Source organism: Macaca mulatta, chromosome 6 (assembly GCF_049350105.2).
Source record: "Macaca mulatta isolate MMU2019108-1 chromosome 6, T2T-MMU8v2.0, whole genome shotgun sequence".
Classification (NCBI taxonomy): domain Eukaryota; kingdom Metazoa; phylum Chordata; class Mammalia; order Primates; family Cercopithecidae; genus Macaca; species Macaca mulatta.
This window is the reverse complement of record NC_133411.1, coordinates 104,731,135-104,752,511: the sequence shown is the minus strand read 5'-3', so window position 1 is coordinate 104,752,511 and position 21,377 is coordinate 104,731,135. Positions and strand designations below refer to the sequence as shown.

At 47.9% G+C, this 21,377-nt stretch overlaps 1 protein-coding gene across 2 annotated transcripts in view; it reads left to right on the top strand.

Moving 5' to 3' along the window:
- Window positions 1-15,550: 15,550 nt before the first annotated feature.
- Window positions 15,551-21,377, top strand: part of LOC144329455 (ATP-dependent 6-phosphofructokinase, platelet type-like) — a 44,151-nt gene continuing 38,324 nt past the window's right edge. The window contains exon 1 of one of the 2 annotated variants that reach the window (XM_078005044.1): window positions 15,551-16,459. In XM_078005044.1, the coding sequence (XP_077861170.1) occupies window positions 16,351-16,459 (109 nt within the window). In that variant the 5' untranslated portion in view covers window positions 15,551-16,350. The remainder of the gene's footprint in view (window positions 16,460-21,377) is intronic. The other variant, XM_078005043.1, reaches the window with a different exon arrangement.

Here is a 21,377-nt window from a genome sequence, read left to right as displayed (position 1 = left end):
TCTCAATCTCCTGACCTCGTGATCCGCCCGCCTCGGCCTCCCAAAGTGCTGGGATTACAGGTGTGAGCTACCACGCCAGCCCGTATGTGTGTACCTCCTTTCAAGTCTTGCCTGACCTTTGCATTTAAATATTATTGAAAAACTTAAGCACGTAACTGACAAGAACTTTATAGGTTTCTCCAAGTAAAAATATGGAAAAGTTAAGTGAACCCATAATATGTTTATTAGTCCCACACTTGGATTTTAAAGGTGGGCAAAACATCTCCCAGTTCTTCAGCCTGATTTCCATGGAATCGTGAATGAAACGTGCTGAAGTTGCCGTGCGGATTTTGTTATGTGGCGGTGACAAGTGGGGCTGGTCACTAAACAACTGGAGGGATCTCTGTCCTTTCTGTGCTCCTGTTGGACACTAGGCACGTGCTTGGCTGTTTTCTGTGTGTTGTGTGGGCAAGATGAAGACAGAATTTCCAGATGATCCACACGGTGGTATCTTCTCCCTTTTCTGTTAAAACGTGTCTTCTGCTGCTTCTACATAGACCAAGTGTTTCTCTTGCCTGTCTACATAAATGCTGTTTAACAAAAACTGTATTGTAGACATGTGAAGTTGAATTCCACATTATAAAGCAGATAGAGATGACTGAGCATTGTTTTGTGGAAGAAAGGTTTAAAATGATTTTTAGCTTTTTCCCTGAAAGAGGGAATAATTTTAACTTTTTCTCTGAAATATGGAATAATGAAATGGGAAAATAATTAAATTTTCCCGTGTAATTGTTAGATTATATTTAATTATTTGTTAGATTATTCATGTATTGCAAGGGAAAAGGAACTAGATCACCTCATGCACCCAAATGAAAATTTAAAGGGTATGGGCAAATTCATTTGGACTTCTTTAATTTTTTTTTTTTTTTTTTTTTTTTTTTTTTTTTTTTTGACAGTCTCACTGTGTTTCCCAGGCTGGGTGCAGCAGTGCAATGACAGCTCACTGCAACCCCAATCTTCCAGGCTCAAGTGATTCTCCTGCCTCAGCCTCTCCAACTGCTGGGATTTGCAGGCATTAATCACCACACACAGCTTATCACCTCTTGGAGACTAGCTTTGAGTTTGGGCATTCAGTGAACTGTATTTTGGTTAATTCTCAAAGTTTCTCACTGTTTATCTTTAATTTGCTAGAAATCTAAATGTATTGTGAAATGCATTACATTTCCTTAGCATTCACGGATTCCCAGTTAATGGGGCAGAGACGCAGAAGGGCAGGAGGCGTTCGGACATCATCAGGGTTGCAGTTGAGTGCTTGCCCCGAACACACTGGAGCTCTGGGCTCTGTGGCCCCACGGGGGTCCTCTGTCCACTGAGGCGGCCGGGTTACCTGGAAGGTCCCTCCAGCCTCTGCGATTTTGCCCTTTTCAGGTTAACATCTTGTCGTTGTCCTGGGCAGCGTTGCCTTTCGTTCACTGACCTATGACTGAACAGCTGGTCAGTGGCCAGTGCTGCCTCCTTCAGTTGGGAGGTGGTGACGTGATTACACTTCCGTGGAACTTGGTTCTTGGTGTATTAAGGGTTCAGTTGTGTCTTGATTTTTAATCTGCACCTCTGAATTGGTCTTTTGATTGCAAAGAGATTACTTGCTGGATTTGTTTCTGAATATTTCTTGGATAAGAGAAGAACCTCGCTTATCTGTGTGTTCCTTTAATGTGTTTTTGCAGGCATTTAAATGGGTATCTTAGCCCTTAGCCCATTTTCTGTGTGTGGTAGATTCATTCAAATCTTTTACGCGAAGTATCTCTTCCATTAAGGCCAGAGGACGTGCGGTGCTGTCTCCGTAAACTAGGGGGAAATGGCATTGTTCTGCCCTCCTCCCTGGGAACGCTGGGGTTTCCAGGTCTCTGGACTTGGCTCCCACACTGGGAGAGGGGCTGTGGCTTCTGGAGCCCATTTTGTGCGGGACTGACTCCTTCACTTGCTTTATTCCCCACGGTCTTTGCTGCTTTATGACGCAGGAATGAGGGAGTCGGGCCCGGGGGCTGCGCCTGTGCCTGAAAGGCTGGATGCAGAAACTCCTGGTGGGAAGGATGTTCCTTGAGGGCAGCTTGGAGTCTTTTCCTACTTTTAACAGAGAAGTAGCTCTTCACATGGTTCTATTCTGCTAGTGATGTTTCAAAATAATTGGTGTAGAGTTATGCAGATGTCCAAGACACCCATGATCCACTCCGGGCCAGTGCCAGGCATTGTGCTCAGATGCCTTCAGACCACATTCATATGCCAAAGATTCTTGCTTGGCTATTCTCAAACTTATGAGAATCTAAAACAGGAGCCACGGTGTGGATTTTCTCTTAAGCCCCCATGCCTTTGCTTTGTGTTTTGGGGATGAATGACTTCATCAAGGGGAAAGAATTTGAGGAAGGAGCCTCTGAAGCTAGGAGGGGGTGGGGAGGGCCGGGAGGCAGAGGGAAAAGGAGCTGTAGGGGGAGGAGCCAGGCTGGGGCTTCTCCCTATGATGTTCGCCCACCCCTGGGGTGATGCCCCAGGGATGGACTGACTTTCCCACAGGAAATGTGTATGAGGATTGCTTGTCTGTTTCGTGGGCTGGTCATTTGGATTGAGGGAATGTCCATGTTATGATTCCTTATTGATTCGAAGGTTGAAAAGCTTTGTGCTCAATACAGGGGTCTCTTGGTGTGATGGGAAATGTGATCGCAGCCGCCTTCGGTGTGGGAAGGGCCCTCGAGACCCTCAGTGGTGGCCGGTGCTGGCCTTAGCCTCCCTGGGTGAGCTGCCCTCAGGGCGGGAAGGGAGGTCTTCGGTGGTGGCCGCTGCCGGCCTTCGCCTCCCTGGGTGAGTGCAGCTCCATCCCCAGTGTCTCCGACTCCTTGCCTGGCACCTTCCTCGCTGAAGGCCGTGATCCATCAGCCGTGTCCATGCGTGTCCTCCAGACTAGTGCTGACTGCAGGTCCAGGGGTGGTCAGAGGAGGCCAGAGGAGGCCCTCATGATGTGAAGCTAAACGTTTAATGATGGCGCTGCTGAGTGCATGAGCCGCGTCAGCCCAAGAGTCCGGGTAGGAGGGAGCCGCGGGGTAGAGGGAAGGCTGGACAGATGGGTGCTTTCCTTAGCCCCTGGGGGCATGGCCAGGTCCATGCTCAGACCTGCTTTCTCCCATATTTCCATAAATAGCAAGGGAAGGACTCGGGGCACCCAGGAACCTCATGGGTATAAGCTGTGTCCTCGCGTGGCCCCAGCTGCGGCCGGTGACGTTATTCTCTTTAGCCTCAGGCTTATTTTGTATAAAAACACAAAGGCACAGAAGTAGTTCAAGGGCCTCTAAAGACTTATGTAATTGTTAATAGGCCTACTTTTATGATTTCTTATGTATTAAGAGCAAATCATGAAACAAACTCATTTCTGTTTGAAGAAATCTTTACCGTTCTCATTTTTGTGGCAAGCAACCTTGAGTCTTTGCTTAGAGCGTTAGTGCCCTCATGCCAAGCGCCGCTGCCTGGCGTCTCCTCGGCACACACCTCTGTCCATTGGTTTCCGTTCACCTTTCCGCCTAGAATTCTAGGAGGGGCGCTGGGATCTTAGGGCTAGAAAGAAACTCTGAAGACCACTTCTAGGGGCAACTTTTAATCAGGGCTCTCCAGAGAGACAGCCAGCTGGGTGTGCGTGTGTCTCCAGGGGGATGTTTGCTGCAGGGGCTACGGAGTCCAAGAAGCCCCAGGACCCACAGCCTGCAAGCTAGAGTCCTGGGAGGGCGTGGCTTGAAGACTTGAAAAGCGGAGGGTGCAGATCCCACCTGGGTCTGAGGAGCTGAGACCCAGGAGCACAGGCGGCAGAAGACAGATGTCCCTGGCCCATCAGCCAGACAGGTGGAGTGAGCCCAGTCTTCCCCACTTGCTGTTTTATTCAAGCCCTGGGTGGATAGGGTGGTGCCCCCCACACTGGTGAGGATGGGTCTCCACTCAGTCCAGAGGCAAACATGCATCTCACACAGAAATAATGCAGAACCAGCCATCTGGGCACCTGGGGCATGCTCAAGTCAATGCACAAAACAAATGCCACGCGTGGCCCTGATGTCTGCATGTTCGCATCACTCCACTCACATTGCTCAGTCATCTCCTCGGTGAGTTTGTAAGCTCGTTGTGTGGTTCTGGGGGTCTTTGCCCCGGGTGGTGGTGGTGATGACAGGCTCCCCAGCACCCCAGCTCAGGTGCGGTAGGTGATGCCACCAACAGCTCCTTATTTCTCAGACACTTGAGCGGGTGCTCTGTGCAGCCAGTTCCACCTGCAGCAGCATCTGTTCCCTACGCCAATTCCATTGGGAGTGTGTGCCTGCCTTCTGTTGGGGTGCAGCCTTCTTTCAGGGAGGAACTGTGTCCTGTTTGCCTATGTCTCCCGTGGTGTATCTCATGGCTGAATAAGTACCTATAGGTTACCTCAGTGGCTGAATGATAGGTTCATTGGAAGGAAAACTTTATACTTTTTTTTCTTTTTGAGATGGAGTTCCACACTTGAACGCCCAGGCTGAAATGCAATGGCACGATATCGGCTCATTGCAACCTCTCCCTCCCAGATTCAAGTGATTCTCCTCCCTCAGCCTCCCAAGTAGCTGGGGTTATAGGCATCTGCCACCATGCCTGGCTAATTTTTGTATTTTTGTTAGAGACGAGGTTTCACCATGTTGGCCAGGCTGGTCTCAAACTCTTGACCTCAAGTGATGTATCCACTTCAGCCACCCAAAGTGCTGGGATTACGCCATGAGCCATCACACCCAGCAACTTAATACCTTTTTTTTTTTTTAATCATAATGGGCTTGTTAAATGCTTAAGTTAATGTTTATTTTAAAAAATGTTATCTGTGACGTTTCAGCTTTTCATAGCACTTCTCGTGTGAATATTCAAATAAAGGCCCTTTAGTCGTGGGGGAGAAGGGGTTATCCCTTTCAGCAGAGGGAGATGGAGGAACACGTCCTGGTGGGTCTGAGCACAGGCAGTCACCCCAGCCTTGGTGCTTGCTTAGGTCTGTTCTCCGTTCACCGTAGCAGCGTCCACTCTGATTGTCAGCTTGAAAATAAGCTTTTTCCTCTTTCTAATCAGAACAGTTAGTTTGTTAACTGTCACGTTAAGGTATCGAGAATGATGGCTTTCAGGCCTCAGATATGACACAAGTAGTAAATGCAGCTGACCCTGAACGGCATGGGTTTTGAGCTTTGAAGGATCACTTATGTTAATTTTTTTTTTCCAACCAAACCCTTACTGAAAAAACCTGGCTTTGTGGAGGGCCAACGTTTCCTACATGCGGTTCCATAGGGTGGCCGTGGGTCCTGTGGATATGTAGATTTGGGTAAACTCGGGGGGTGTTCTGGAATCCATGTCCCCGTGTATACAGAGGGACAACTGCAGCTTTTTAAAAGTTTGTGTCCTGCCTTGTCCTAAAAAGGCTCCAAGGTGGATGCAAAATTATTTCATTCTTTTGGTTTTCTTGGTGGGATACTGATGTTTATTCTTCAGGGTCTAAAATCCTGAGTGAACAGAGTTAGTGCTTCAGGAACAAAGCCTGTCTGGAAACACATATTGAGATATCCACCTTTTCTTCATGGTTTCACAAAAGGTCGTGATCATGTTTTATTCGTTTGAACCATAGGAAACTGCTAATATTTGCTGTTTTTGGCCTACAGAATGGCAAGTTCATACGATATTAAAAAGAAAGGTTTTCTGGATGGGGAAAATAGGAATCAGTAAGAACCTGAAGTTGTCTGTCATGGCCTGTGAGTCACAGGTAAATAAACCTGCATGAGGGGACGTTGGCTCTACAGTATTTTCCTTCTGTTTTAAGACTGTCAGAAAAAGGTCAGTTCTATTGTGTTGGGTCCCTGGACCTCACCTTTGCTGCAGAGGGGACTTGCCATTATGCCTCTTGTCCCAGTGCCCAGGAGGCTGACGCCACATAGAAGACCTGCAGGTCAGTGGACATGAACAGGCACCGGACATGCTGTGCACCTTGGGACACATCTGAGAAGTGTGTGCTTGCAGCAGGTCTGGGGTGAGGGCATGTTCCATCTCCTCTCCCTTCTCTGGCTTTACAGGCCTTTGAAGTTAGTCCTGGAAAGTGAAATTAGTTAATGCTGATCAGCTCGAGGTCAAACCCGGAATCAGGCTCATCATTTCCTGCAGTGTTCACAGCAGCAGCTCGTAAACTCGACGTGACCTGAACCCAGAGAGTCGAGGTTCCGCCCTGCTTTGTGACTCTGTTGTGTGTGGTCTTGAGAAAGTGAACATGCGTTTTCTTGACGCTGAGGGGCCCGAAGAGACCCTCCCTTCACTAGGGGTCTGAAGCATTGGACCCTCCAGTCAGGAGGCAGCAGGGACTCAGGAAAGCCCCACATGCCCTCCAGTTCCTTTATGTTGAAATGGTTTGTACTCGGCCATGCCGGGTCATTTTGGGAGGTAAGTGGGGGGTTCACATGGGGGTATGCAGTATTCTTAGGTGTCAGGTGTGAGAGTTGAATTTGTAGAAGCTGTGCAGATAGGAAAGGACCTGGCAGGGAATGCTGTTTACACCGAGCCAATTTAATGCAAGGTCTGCACTCTCCCTGGATCCGCGTCTGACCGGTGTCTCCCAGTCTGCAATGGGACGTTCACGTGACTTGGCGCCATCATCCCACTCTGTGTAGACGTCTGAGGATCTGTGCGTGGCTGCTCTGTTAGAGTGAGTTATGCTAATGAACTGAGAAACAGTGAACAAACCCTGAATTGGTCAGCACTGGTTCCACGGCGAGTTCTGCCGTGGTTGGAGTCATTCATCATAAAGTGTGCTGGACTCCTATGCAGAGCTCTGATTTTCAGAGGCCCTTTAACTTGGCAGCTAACCAGCGGCTTCCTTCAGAAGACATTTGAGTCCCCTTTACCTGCCAGGGTGACCCTGGGAGTTTGAAGATGAGTGAGACAAGCCCTCCCTGTCTTGTGGATTTTACTGTCCAGAGGGGAGACAGATGTAGATGGTGAAGGAGGCCCTATCAGAGGTCAGCGCACGTCGATTTTATTTCTGTAGCACTTGCTGTGTTCAGGCTGTGCCCCGGGCCATGTGCAGAGCATCTGGGGACCCTGCCCATGGCATCCCAGGCACAGCTAGCATCTGCGTCATCTTAATATTTGGCCTGAGTATTGAGGAAGTACCGAGGATGGCTTCTGCCTTTGCTGGAGAGGGTTGGAAGTCAGGGAAGTCCTCCACACGGGAGATGATCGCCAGCTGATTCCTCAAGAAAGAGAAGTGGTCCCCACATGGGCAGAGCAGGGCAGCATGCAGAGACATGGGTGTGGGGTCTGGGGCAGGTGCATCTGAGGGGGGTCTGCTGGGAGACAGTGGGGGTGAGGTGTGAAGGCATTTCAAAATTTACAGGATAAATTATCACTAAGGTGATGCTGGGGAAACAGATAAAATCGGGACTCTCTGGGGGTAAACGTGGACCTAGGGTTACCCTGGGCGTGGGTGTTTTCAAGCTCTGAAGGCAGAGATTTAGGAAATAGGGCAGAGTTGAGCCCCAGATGAGGATGAAGGCTACCCTTGGGGGGGATGTTGAATGAGACAGGGATGGAAACCCAGTGAATGTCCTGGTGTCAGTCTGGCAGGAAGGCAACAGAGGAGACCGGTGCCTTCAAAGGCCCTGTGGGTCCTGCCTCTCAAAGTGCTGGGATTACAGGCATGAGCCACTGCTCCCTGCCATCACTGGTAAAATTTCTAAGCTACTGTCTCTCATACCCACTCCCTTTTTTTTTTTTTTTAAACCAGGTTTATGGCTGTATTTTTTCCAAGGGAACCAAACAGTTACCTGTTTGAAGTACAAATAACACGATGTTTAAAAACCAAAAAAGGTCATTTTGCACAGAAGTTTCCAAATACCCAGTTGGTTTGAGCCTTGTATTGCAGTGCCACTACCTGCTCTTAAATTTCTACACGATGTAGAGATAGCGAGGCAGGGACCACTCATACATCTTCAAGTTTTGATTCTATTAACTTGGGTATATTTTCAATTATTTTGGCACACCTGTGGGTGTGGCAAGCAATGCTAGGGTATTTATTTTGAAGCTTGTCAAAGGAAGAGTTGGGAAGATTTTCACATTTTTAGAATTTTCATGGTAGTCATAATTTACAAAGAATGTAAAATTGTGTCGTCATTATTTTGCTTTTTTCTAGATGTGTCCCTAAACAGGGTTGCTAACTAATTCTACATCACAGGATTCAGAACTGTACCCTTTCGGAGCCAATGCCTGTAATCGAGGAATTCCGCCTCGTCAGTTTAAGCGTGTTTAAAAGGTTTTCTTTATCCTAGTTGGAACCTGTGGCTATAGTTTGTTTTCACTGCTGAGGAATATTCCATGATGGAAACCGTAATTCATCTGTTTGTCATATCGATGGACATTTGGATTATTTTGGGAGGGTGTGTATATCCAGCCTTCATTTTTTCAGGATTTTCTGTAGAAGATAATGTAATAGTGTAACATCCTCTGCTAGGGAGCCAACACGAACCCTGATTACAGCCACACAGACACTCACGCCTTGTTACCAATACACAGAACCATTTTCTTAAGTTGAAACACAGTAGCAGAACCTGAAGCCATGTGAATGGGTCCTCCGATCTTACACTCGGGAATTCACTTTTTATTACTATGTCTGCTAATTAGGAAGCATATCAATTATACAGAAATCTGAGAATGTATAATTATACGTTTATAACAGAAGAAAACTTATTTTTAATACCCCAGAACACATGGCTATGTTTTTCCCTCATGCCCTACCACATTTTTTTTTTTTGCTTGAAATGTGAAGTGACACTTGAATAAGGTTTTCTAGCGACTGTTAGACTGGCATAGTTCTTCAGAGACAGAGGATGTAAAGCACATGGAGAATTTCTGTTTGTGGAATGTGATTTCCCGGTGGCCTCATTCAGGCTGCCGCCGCCTTCCCCTCTGGCCGCCTGCACCGTGGGATGTCTGAGGAGGTCCCTGTTTCATCCTCTGGAAGTTCTGAAACGGAAGGAGAGGAGGGCGTGCAGGGTGTGGTACCTTTGTGTTGTCCTTCGAGCTTTTATTTGGAGTCTCGGCTGCCTTGGTGGTTGCTGCCTTTATGTCCCTAGCTCATGGCTTTGTCCTTGTGTCTAACAGGCAGACAGATGGAAAGGGAAGTTGTATTCAGCCAACAGCTTGATCTTATTCTCAAGGCTCAAATAGACTGGGTATTTGGAGATTTCTATGTAAATTGGAATTTTTGGTTTTTAAACATGGTGTCTTATTTGTACTTCAAATGGGTAATGGGTTCTCTTGGAAAAAATATAGCCATAATGCTGATTTAAAAAAAAAAAAGGGGGGGGGGAGTGGGTGTGAGAGAGAGAAATTACACTAGTAATCACAGGCCGTCGTGGCTTACGCCTGTAATTCCAGCACTTTGAGAGGATGAGGCAGGTGGATCACCTGAGGTCAGGAGTTCGAAACCAGCCTGGACAACATGGTGAAACCCCGTCTGTACTGAAAATATGAAAATTAGCCGGGCATGGTGACACAGGCACCTGTAATCCCAGCTACTTGGGAGGCTGAGGCAGGATAATCACTTGTACCCGGGAGGCAGAGGTTGCAGTGAGCCCAGATCGCACCACTGCACTCCACCTTGGGTGACAGAGCAGAAACTCCTGTCAAAAAAAAAAAAAAAAAACCACCCCGGTGATGGAAACCTCACTGCATCATCTGTGATGGAGATGGCAGATAATTTCGTTTTTAGTGACAGGATGAATTGGATATATTTGCCTTACCGTCTGAAGCCCCCAGCACCTGGTCGGGGCACCCTCCACTCTGAAGCCCCAGCACCTGATCGGGGCACCCCTCCCTTCTGAAGTCCGAAGCACCTGGTTGGGGCCCCCCTCCCCTTCTGAAGCCCCCAACACCTGGTCGGGGGCGCCCCTCCCCTCTGAAGACCCCAGACCCTCCTGGCCTGTGGTGCTGCTTCTCCAAATGCTGCCCTTGGCTGTTTTTGAGGAGTCACTGGCACCCGAGCAGTCTGCATGTGTCACTTCTTCATGGATCCGGGGTGTCGGTGAAGTCGGTGAAGCTCATTTGTCTCGTCTTCCTCCTCATGTGCCACATCTCACCTGTTGTCTGTCGGAGTTCGTGTGTGTGTGTGTTGTGCATTCTCAGGCTGTACTCAGTGCTTAGGTGACAAGAACGTCTTAGAGCAACGGACTGTCTGCTCCTAAAGGACGCTGTGTGTTAATCGAGACACAGTTTACTTGTGGGGTTTAAATTTCCTGGGTGTGTTGGAGGCAATTAGGGGGAAACAAGGTCTAAATAAAGCCCCTGGGAATGAGGAAGGGAATAATGAAAACAATAACTTTATACACACTTAGCAGTTGATTTAATTTGTTTTTTTTTTTTTTTTTTTGAGACGGAGTCTCGCTCTGTCACCCAGGCTGGAGTGCAGTGGCCGGATCTCAGCTCACTGCAAGCTCTGCCTCCCGGGTTCACGCCATTCTCCAGCCTCAGCCTCCCGAGTAGCTGGGACTACAGGCGCCCGCCGCCTCGCCCGGCTAGTTTTTTGTATTTCTTAATAGAGACGGGGTTTCACCATGTTAGCCAGGATGGTCTCGATCTCTTGACCTCGTGATCCTCCTGTCTCGGCCTCCCAAAGTGCTGGGATTACAGGCTTGAGCCACCGCGCCCGGCCAGTAGATTTAATTTGAAGGTGAATTTTGCATTTTGGGGACTCCTAAAGCTACTGTTCTTAGGGATTCCTTGATGAGCTGCTTATTTTCTGTCAAGTAGAAAGTAAAGTGGATCGGTTTTGCCTTTAATTCTGACTGACTAGAATCTACTTCCCTTTCCCCCCATTCACGTTAGGGTGGGGATTGGACTAGAAGAGCTGTAGGATCTCTTTATTTCTGATCTTAAATGAATTTTATCTTTACTCACTTTTTTTATTGGTGAGCTGCTATTTTTTCCTTCAATACACTGTTCTTCGGTTTGGGAAATGTGCTATATTTGTACCGTGCTTTAAATGTACACAATGGTTCTAAATTGCTACTTTAAAGTTAGATATAACATCTTAATCAAAATGTCATCCATAAATCAGGCACAGTCTGAGGCCTGGAGACCCCTCTTGTCACTTCCAGCCGTATCTCATTCCCTGGCCACGTTGCCTCTGGCCACATCTCCTCCCCCAACCACGCCGTGTCATCCCCCCACCACGTCACCTCTAGCCACATCACTCTGGCCTCCCTGCCTGCCTCCCTCCCTCCCTCCTGGTGGCCTCCGTGGCTCCTGCTGACTGCCCTCCCGAGGGTCTGTTTGAGGCTTCTTCCCCATTTTCTGCTCCTGAGTGGGTCTCGGGGATGTTTCACAGGATGCAAGGTTTTTCCCCTTCCAGCCGTGGGTCTCTGGGTGACAACTCCAGAGAGGGCACTAAGCTCTCCTTACCCACCTGGAGGCCCTGAGCCCTGACCGCCAGGGCTTTTCTGCAGGGTGTGGGGCAGACTCATGCATGAATTGGACTAAAAAGGTGCTTCCAGGAATCCTTGTTTTAAGTGCACTGGAGCAGAGATGGGGAGAGGGGACCACCTGGTTTGCTCAGAATTTGGTCCTGCTCACAACCAATTAGGCAACATAAGCACCTCCTAAATGAAGCATTCCACAGACTGATTTTACACATGACAGTTGTGATGGCTGGAAAAGGCTTCACACAATGAGTGAATTTGAGCTGCGTTTGAAGGAAGAACAGGTCCCTGCAGGTGGAAATGAAAGATAAGGGTGACCCAAGCCATCAGCAGCAGCGGGGGTGGGGTGAGGTGAGGTGGGGCGGACTCCCTATGGATGGTGGGCATGACTGAAATGCAGGAGAGGGCAGGGGTGTGAAGGAACAGCAGGGCGGCATTAAAATCCCCCTGCAGAGAGGGGAAGTGACTGAGATACTATCACATGTATACAACTGAGACATGATTTGAGGATTTCTGGGAGCCTGTGGGAAGAGCACGTGGTCATCACTAGTTCTCTGGATCTCTTTTTATGAAGTAGTGAAAACAGTCATGCCTCTGCTTATCTTGTTAGCTGTTGCGAAGGTCAAATCGGATAATCTTCAGCTAGCCTTGTAAATGCTAAAGCTTACGACAGACTGTTCCAGCCCCCTTGTCTCCACGTTCCTTTTCTGCTCGGTAACGTGAACCCTGCTGGGTACCTCACTATCTGCCTGACTTCCCCTCTGTAACGTGAGCCCTGAGCACTTGCTGGGTACCTCGCTGTCTACCTTCCTTCCTCAGTAACATGAGCCCTGAGTATTTGCTGGGTACCTCGCTGCCTGCTGTACAGCTGGGTGTAGCCTTGTCAAACACACTTGGCTGGCACATAAGCAGAAGTGCTCGCCGGGCCTTGGGAGTGCTTTCTGACATGTGGGTGCCTGCTTTTCCCTGTTAGGCTGGAGCTGCAGGAGCCCTCCTAGACCAGAGAGAGGACCAAGGCTTTGGCCTTGGGGTGGCGACTGGGGGAGCTCCCTGGGTTGATTATGTGGGCGAGAGCAAACTTCAGTCCCGCTGCAGCACCGGGATTCAGGGTTCCTTCTGGAATGTTCTGAGTGAGAAACAGGAATGGTGCACAGGTGCATCTTCTGAGGATTTTATGGTTAATCTAGGGAGAGCCCTGGTGCCTCTGAGCTATGAACCTGCAGAACCACTTCTTCCACTGACAGCTTTCTTTATGTAAAGAAAGACTTACAAACAATGCCACTTCAGATGGAGATATTTGCAGGTGTGGCCTGAAAAATGAACAAAACGACTCTTTCATCTCAAGGAAAGCACCTTACATTATTCCCAGTGATAGACATTTGAGCTTTCCAGTGAATATTAAAGTATAAAAATCTTGTGTCCACCATTTTCTCATGTGATCAATGGTGATATTGATGTGGGTTTTTTTTTTGGGGGGGGGGGACACATAAATGTGGAAGCTGCTCATAACTCTGAACCAGTGTTTTCTAACCAATGTGATTACAAAATCGTGTGCTGGTAAAAGCCATTAAAGTGCAGGACGGGCCAGTCGACTTAGAAGGAATTGGGGCAGAAAAGCCCATTGACCAGAGCACAGACTCCGCATTGCAGACAGCCTGTACGGAAGTGCTGCTTGTTACATTTGGCAGCAGAGAATTCTAATTGTATATCAGCATGGGGTCAGACTTTCTTCATAAACTTCAGCCACGGCTCTGCAGTGCACTGAACGCAGATGCAGGCATGAGAACCCTGCTGTCTGAGGTGCAGAGATGTTAGGGGTTTTCACAGCAGCACAAACTATTGCCACGCTGCTGCTTATTTTGGAAAATGGTTTCTTCTTTAAAACTGTTAAGATGTAATGACTTTATCATTGTAAAATGAACTAAATTGTTTCTTTTTGTGACGGAGTCTTGCTCTGCCACCCAGGCTGGAGTGCAGTGGTGTGTGACCTCAGCTCACTTCAACCTCTGCCTCCTGAGTTCAAGCGATTCTTCTGCCTCAGCCTCCCTAGGTAGCTGGGACTACAGGTGTCTGCCACCATGCCCGGCTACTTTTTGTATTTTAGTAGAGACGGGGTTTCACCATGGCCAGGCCAGTCTCGAACTCCTGACCTCAAGTGATCCACCTACCTCTGCCTCCCAAAGTGCTGGAATTACAGGCATGAGCCACCACTCCTGGCCTCATGAGAAGGCTTTTTGTGATCTTCAATAAAGTGCAAAGGGTTCCTGAGACCCAAAAGTTTGAAAACCACTGGCTTAAACCAACAAAATTGTCCACGATTCTTCAGTGTGTCTTCTGTTGATGGAGAAAGGACGTAAGGGTTGCTTTACTTTTTTCCTTTCACAACTCAATGGTGCTGGGACAACTGGGGTATCCACATGGAAAAGGATGGCCTGGGACCCTTCCTCACCCTACACATAAAGCTCAAAATGGATCCAACGTAAGGAGCCAATTGTGAGGGATCCGGGCCTACTTTTAAGATCTTGTGGGACCTAAATTGCCAAGATAAAGGCCTTGTATCTAAATACAGTGATATTTTGAGTTTCTGGGGTTGTGACTTTAACATGGGAATCTGGGGCATGAGGGGCAATTCAGCCTATGACATCTTTAGGGGGCGAATCCTGGTGAAACTGTTACGTTGGATTAGGCAATGTTTCCTTAGATGAGACATCTAAAGCATAACAAGCAACTGATGGGAAAAAGACGGTATCAAAATTAAAAATGTTCATTTCAGAGGATACTATTAAAGTAAAAAGACAACCCACAGAACAGGATACATTATCCCAATAAGGGCCTGATATCAAGAATATATTTAAAAACTCTTAAAATCCAATTTAAAAATGGACAAAGGATTTGAATACATTCTCCAAAGAAATAAATGCCTTAAAAAGCACATGAGATGTTTAACAGAATTCATCATCTTAGAAATGGAAATCAAAACCACCGTGAGATACCACTTCACAACCACCAAGATGGATAAAACCCCAGTATTGGACAGTGACATGGTGAATTTGGGAAAACTGAAATCTTTAGTGGGAGGGGAAGTAAAATGGTACAGTTGCTTTGGAAAAGTCTGGCAGTTCCTCAGAAAAGTTAAGCATAAAATCACTGCACGACCCAGCAATTTCACTCCTAGGCTTATGCCCAAGAAAATTGAAAACACTTTTACAAAAAAAATCTTATGCAAGAATCTTCATAGCAGCACTATTCGTAATAGTAGAAACAACCCAGGTGTCAACAGATGAATGGATGAAGAAAATATGTACACAATGGAATATCACTCAGCCGTAAAAAGGAACAAAAGAACATGTGCTCCAACCCGAACGAGCCTTGGACGTGAAAGATGCCGGTGCCAAAGGTTGTGCACTGTGAGATTCCACTCACCTTGGACGTGAAAGATGCCAGCACCAAAGATCATGCCAAAGGTCACACACTGTGTATGATTCTCCTCACAACAGGTGTCTAGAATGGGCAAATCCAGAGAAACGGAAGACAGCTGACGATTGCCAGGGGCTAGAGGAAGGAAGGAGCAGGTGCTGACTCTTAATGGGTTCAAGATTTCTTTGGCCGGTGGTGAAAAAGTCCCGGAACTACATACTAGTGGTTGGTTGTTGTGCAGCTTTGAGAATACACTAAAAACACTGAATTGTATCCTTTAATATTGGGGCTTTTATGGTTTGTAAATTGCATTTCAATTTAAAAAGGAACTCAAGAACTTCTTTGGTGTTGATATTTAGAATGTGAAAGAGACAGTATCCAAAACATGTTACTACGTAACTCACGTCCCCAGAGAGTTAAACTTCATTAAAGGGTGTGTTTGAGCCTAGGAGACACAACGATCCTATACTAGATGTTACAGCTCATCTCACTGATTTCTATCTCACATAACAAGCATATTCAGGGAAAATGGTCTTGTAAACATGAGCTGAATGCTATGCAGAGGCACATTCCTCTTACCGGGATGGTCTTTAGTGGTGCAGTAAGAGATGCGGTCATAGCAACGTTAGTTTAATTTCCATGGCAACAGGAATTTGGCACATTGATGAGTTAGATGTCCCTGCACAGCTCCTAACAGGGTTGCCCATTTCTGTGGTGTCTGTGTACATTCTTGCTGTGGAAATAAGTGATAGCACCTGCACAGACACTTGCTCGGAAACGCGCACGAAGCTGGTGAAAGCAGAGGACAGGCGAGAGGGAAGCATGGCTCAGTCCTGGCAAAGGAGACGGTTATTCCGAATGCGGAAGATTCAGGAACACGATCCTTGGGAAGACTGGTGATGTCCGTGGATCTCACCGCTGTCGGGTTGTATCTGCAGCCAGTTACCGGAGCTGTCAGAACCGCATGTGTTGCTATCGGTGTCATCACTCAACGCTTCTGACTTTTCCTGTTGCTGAGGATGATTGCATGTGGCGGAAGCAAAGTGCTGACTTAGCACAGATCATCAGATCCCAGTTCTTTTCTATCAAGGGGGGCAGGGTTAGAACCCCGCCCCCCCCCACTCCCCCATCCCATTGTTGAAAATAATAGTTGGCTTGGGAGGGTTTTTACTCCTAAGGTTGAAACCGTGCATTTCTAGAGCCTGGGCTGTCAGCTGTGTGTGGCTGGGGAATGCTGGGTCTGTGGTCGTCTGGCCGCTGGCAGCCCTGCTGGTGGGTCCTGCCTCTGACATCGTTCATTTCTGAAGCTTGCTTTCCCTGGTGTTGGAAGTAGCAGCACTGGAGGAACAGCCTCCTTCCTACAGCGAAGCTCTGCCAAGAGAGAAGACACGGAGCGTCTGTTGAGGGATGTGACGTTCGGGTCACCGCACCATGCGTTCTGCTTCTCAGTAGTGCCTCCTGGTTGATGTTACCATCACCTGGCATTACCCAGGAGGTAACTCGCAGATGCCACACTGATGGAAAGCTACGGCAGCGTGGTTCGAGTCCAGGGCCAGCTGGAGCATATCAGCAAGGTTGGGCTGGACGCATGTGCTCCACGCAGTGGGTGGGTCTGTGGAGCTGGGGTGTCGTGAGAGCCAGAGGGTCCTGGTAGAACCCTGCCAGATGACAGGAAAGAGGCCCATGAGTAGAGGAACCAGTGGAATCGAGGCAGGGAACCGAAGGAGCGAGCCGTCACAGGGCGGAAGGCTTAGGAGCCAGCAGGCGAGTGGGATGTGGCCTCAGGGTGCTGCTGGGTTAGTGAGAGGCCTTCTGTGACTTTTCTGAGAGTATAGTCGGTTGTACGGGTGGGTGCCTGCTCCCGCAGATAGAAGAGCCAAGCATCCTGCAGGAGACCAACGTGTGCACTGGGAGTTCCCAGGTGCGTGTCCTGGCACGCGGCCCAGAGGCCCCTGACAAGGTTCAGTGCACCAGGCACACAGTGGACTGTTGGTGCCTGACCCAACGAGGGAGTGAGGGAGGGCCGAGTTACATGTGCGGAGATGCACGGGACGGGGTGCAGTCAGGTGCATAGTCATGCTGTGGGGTCCAGGAGAGACGGGTTCGAGAATAAATGGGACGGGGGTAGAGTCAGGTGGAGAGTCATGCTGCTGGAGTCTGGGAAATGTGTTTTTGCTTCCATCAGAGAAGCTGGACCTGAGCATGTCTGTGCTTTGACATTTAATCTGTGCACTATCCTCGACAGGGTGTGTATCTCTGTGGCAGAGGACACCCTGGGCACAGTGGATGTCAGTGGCCGTGGCTGGACTCGGGATCCGTGAATGTTGCGTGATCGAACGTGTTTGGTACATTCTCAGCTCCTGCCCAGGTGCCTCCCAAACCTCGGGTGTTGTGGCCCCCCACACCTTTCCCATCTACGTGTAGCATGACCACCACCTTCCTACCATGTGTTTGTCCTACCACGGCTGCTGTGTCTAATGGATGCTTTGCTTTCCAGCTACTTTCCTATAATCAAAACCCTTGACTTTGCTTGTGTTTCAGAGACGACAGGGTATTAGTCTTTCATGATTGCTCTGAGGATTTCAAAAAGCAAATATACCTTACAGGATGCAAGATATTGGAGACAGTAATTATAGATGACTTTTCTCAGTCTTTTGATTGTGGTAAAATTACATAGCACTCGAACCATTTTTAAGTGTATGGTTTGGTGGTATTAACTCTGGTAAGCACTACAGATTGCTTGGAAAATAGGCTTTCTCAGTAAGAGAAGGGGCAAGGAGAAGAGCTCTCAAGACTATCTTGAGATTTGAGGAAGTGTTTTAGGTTTTGCTCACTGGTTCCCAGTGTAAAGGAACTATTGAAGACGTGGGATGGCGAAGGTAAGGTCTGTGATCTCAGGAAGTGCTGGGATGGGCAGCTTTCCTACTGTGATGGGGGCACTTGCCCTCAAACCCGCCTGAGATAATCACTTGAGGATGGTGCTGCATTGTGACGGCTCTGAACTTGGTCTCCTTGAACGTTGCCAAGTGCATAAGCTTTGGCGGTTACCATCTAGTGTCTGCAGGAGACCTAGAATTTGAACGTTGTTGACTTTAGAACACACTCATTCTTATAACACTCTACCTATTCTCATCAATAGGAAATATGCTGTGTCCTTTTTTTTTTTTTTTTTTTTTTTTGCTCTAATATTTGGTGTTGCAGTAGCAGTAGTTGCAGCGGACGCTACTTCTAGTTCATGGTTATTGCCAAACACAAGTTTCTGGAAACTGTGTGAAAAATGAAGGGGGAAAGTGGTTTTCTGCATAAGGCTTTTTTGAACATCTTGTTTTTTTCTGGAATATCTGTCATGGTGTAAAACATTTCCATATTTAGGGGTTTGTAATGTGTTTGATACTGGTTGGCTTTGAAACTCCATGTTTTTGCATGTCCTGGGGCTGCTTTATCCTGTTATTCTATGATATAGCTAGTTTTCAAAACTATTGGTTATTTCACTTTAAAAACCAAAGCAGCTTACATTATGAGTGTGATTCCTGTAAGAATGTAATTGTAAAATTGATTTGTGTTCAATAAACTTACTGGAATGACTAGTTAGATCAGTGGATGAAAAGATGATAAGAACATGTCAGGTCTCTGGGCCAGGAAGGACTTCCCAATAATACACGTGATACGCAGTAATTTCTTAACAAAAGATTAGATTTAGTACATGACTGTTTAAAACCTCTGTATTTTCTATTATAGCCATTCCACAGTGCCCACGGGGGTGGGCTGCAGGACTGCCTATGGATACCAAGGTCTGTGGGTGCTCAGGTCCCTGGTATAAAACGGCATCGTGTTTGCATATGACATACGCACATCCTCCTGCAGACTTTCAGTCATGTCAGGGTTGCTCGTAACACCTATACCATGGATATACCATGCGAGTAGTTGTTAAACGATATTGTTTAATGAATAATAAAGTCTGAATGCTTAGTACAAACACCTTAAAGTATTCTTAAACAATGGTTGGTTGAATCCACAGGCCTGGAACCCCGGGATAGAGTACAAACTCTAGAAGCAAAATGAACAAATAAAGAACTTGAGGTTAGCAGTGACGGGTGTGGGATCACACTGAATCTCGTGTGTTTTCCTGTGTCACTACAGAGTGTAAATGGAAACCATTTTTAGCTTAAGGTAAAATAGGTAACAGGAAACACTACAGAATGGGCACGAAGGCGCGTCCCTCATTACCACGTGTTACAGCCAAGCGTCTGCCTCCTGGGGAAGGATCTGTCTTGTGGGGAGACTAGACGTTGATGACTTCTGGACGTGTGAAAGGAAATGCCCTCCGAGAAGCGTGGTTTTGGCCGGAGCACATCAGACGAGAGTTAGCGTGGCATGGAGTTGCCACAGTGCCCCTCATGTCTGCTGCTTCTCTCCTCCTCACCGCTGGCCCTGACTCTCACCAAGGGAGGAAAGTTCAGCTCCAGCTGAACCCCACACAGGGCTTGTCGGTCTCTAGGGTGGGTGCTGCCTTCTCCTGAACAGGCTGTGGCAGAGGAAGGTCTGGCCATACTTGAGCTGTGAGAGATGCTCTCAGAGATCCAGCATCCTGCAAACCCAGGTGCTGAAGGTTCCTCCTCCACCGTCCTGCAGGGAGAGGGGTCTGTTCCTGCTTCCCCTCAACCCGAGCTGACTTCTTGTCTGTTCTGTACACCTAGCTCTTAAGAGCAGTTATTGTTAAAAATAATCATTTAGCAGACAAACACCATAAGGTGACAGCCTGGGAGGGTAGATGGGGCTGGAGGGTGGTTTCCTGAGCAACAGGGTTCAGTTTTCTGTTTTGGCATCACTCGACCCAAGGCCCCCAGATAATTGAAATATTGTCAGCAAAACACCCATGTTGTATCTGAGGGTTTTTTTAAAGGAATGGGTGCAAACTTCTAACAGGGACCTGACAAAAGAGAAAGATTTTTTCTCTGCAAAGTGAAGGTCGAGGCTGGGTGGCATTTGCCATCTGTGACTAGCAGGGACCCAGGCTGCTTCCCTCCTGCTGCCCAACTCCTGACCCTCCAACTCCTACACCTGTTCCCACCAGCAGGAAGAAGAGCGGGAAGGTGCCTTTTCCCCTTTAAGGGGATTAGGTGAGAGTTGCGCCTGCCATTTCTCTAGTCCCTGGGGTGATTCTCCAGCATGGATGGGAGTTGGGTTTGGCGGCCTGAGCCCTGTGAAGCTGGAGTTGCTGTTCCCTGAGCAGTAGGAAGCCTGGACTCCAGGAAGTGGGGTCAGAGGGTAGCCTTGCTGCATCCACAGGAGGGGGCCCCTCATTCCAGTTGACATCATCACTGCAGAGGGGGGTGTGGGCTTTCATGGTCCATTGATAAATAGAACGTTACTTTTTTTTTTTTTTTAAAGCACATCAAACCCTAATTCCTTCAGCCTTTACTAAAGTGGCATTTTGTAATTCCACATGATTTCATTATACCCGCAGGAGAGAATGTTTCCTGTAAACCAGAAGCGTCGCTGAGATAATTCTCAGCCCATTCAGAGAGTTCATTTTCCCAAGGTTAAAGACACAGCCTCGGGAGGGTTTGAGGACGCACCGTGACAGTCTCAGGAGGGGTTGAGGAAACACCCGGGACACAGCCTCAGGAGGGGTTGAGGACGCATCGTGACAGTCTCAGGTCCTGGACATGTGCCCAAGGTGTTTGGGGCACAACTTGGTCTTACACATTTTAGGGAGATGTGAGACATCAATATATGTGAGATGTACGTCGGTTTGGTCCAGGAAGGAGGGATGACTCGAAGCGGGGAGGGGTTTCCAGGTCACAGGTAGATCAGAGACAGATGCGTTTCCGGTGAGCCTTTCCGGAGAAAGCGGTAAGATCCGCATTTATCTCTGTGTGCAGATGGTGACTTTGAGTTCTTCCCTCTGTCCCTGAGGAATTTCCTTGTGGACCAACGGTTGTGAGGGAGGTACGTGGCTTTTTTTTTTTTTTTTTCTTTTTTCTTCCAGTCTCTGTTAGGAGCCTGGGAGGCAGGTTTGCCCTATGCCATTCCCCACCTTGTCTTCTCTTTAGCTTAGTGATTTTGGGGTCCTGAGATGTGCTTTCACTTCACACTTCTGAGCACACTGGCACTCTAAACAGTGTTGTAGGAGGCCGTCTAACTGATTTAGAAGAAAAAACTATTTGGAAGGACTTGAACACCTTAGTCCTTTGTCTATTTGCCCCGAGGCTGTTACGCCGCCCCGGGGTGGGTGGCCTTAGAAAGCTGTGCCCCTCTGAGTGCCTGCCTGTGGAATCTGGTGAGTTTGAAGTTAATCCAGCAGCTACATGTTTTGGAAAGCAGATTGTTTCTTAAAGTGTTGGTGATTATGATTCTAACACTGGAATTTCAATATGTGTTTTCCACCCTTCTTTCTTTGTCTCCTCATACCCTGAGATGCTGCTGCATTTGCCCTTAGGCTTCATTGAGGGAAGGGTCAGTTCTGGCCCTTTCTTTAGATATTGACCT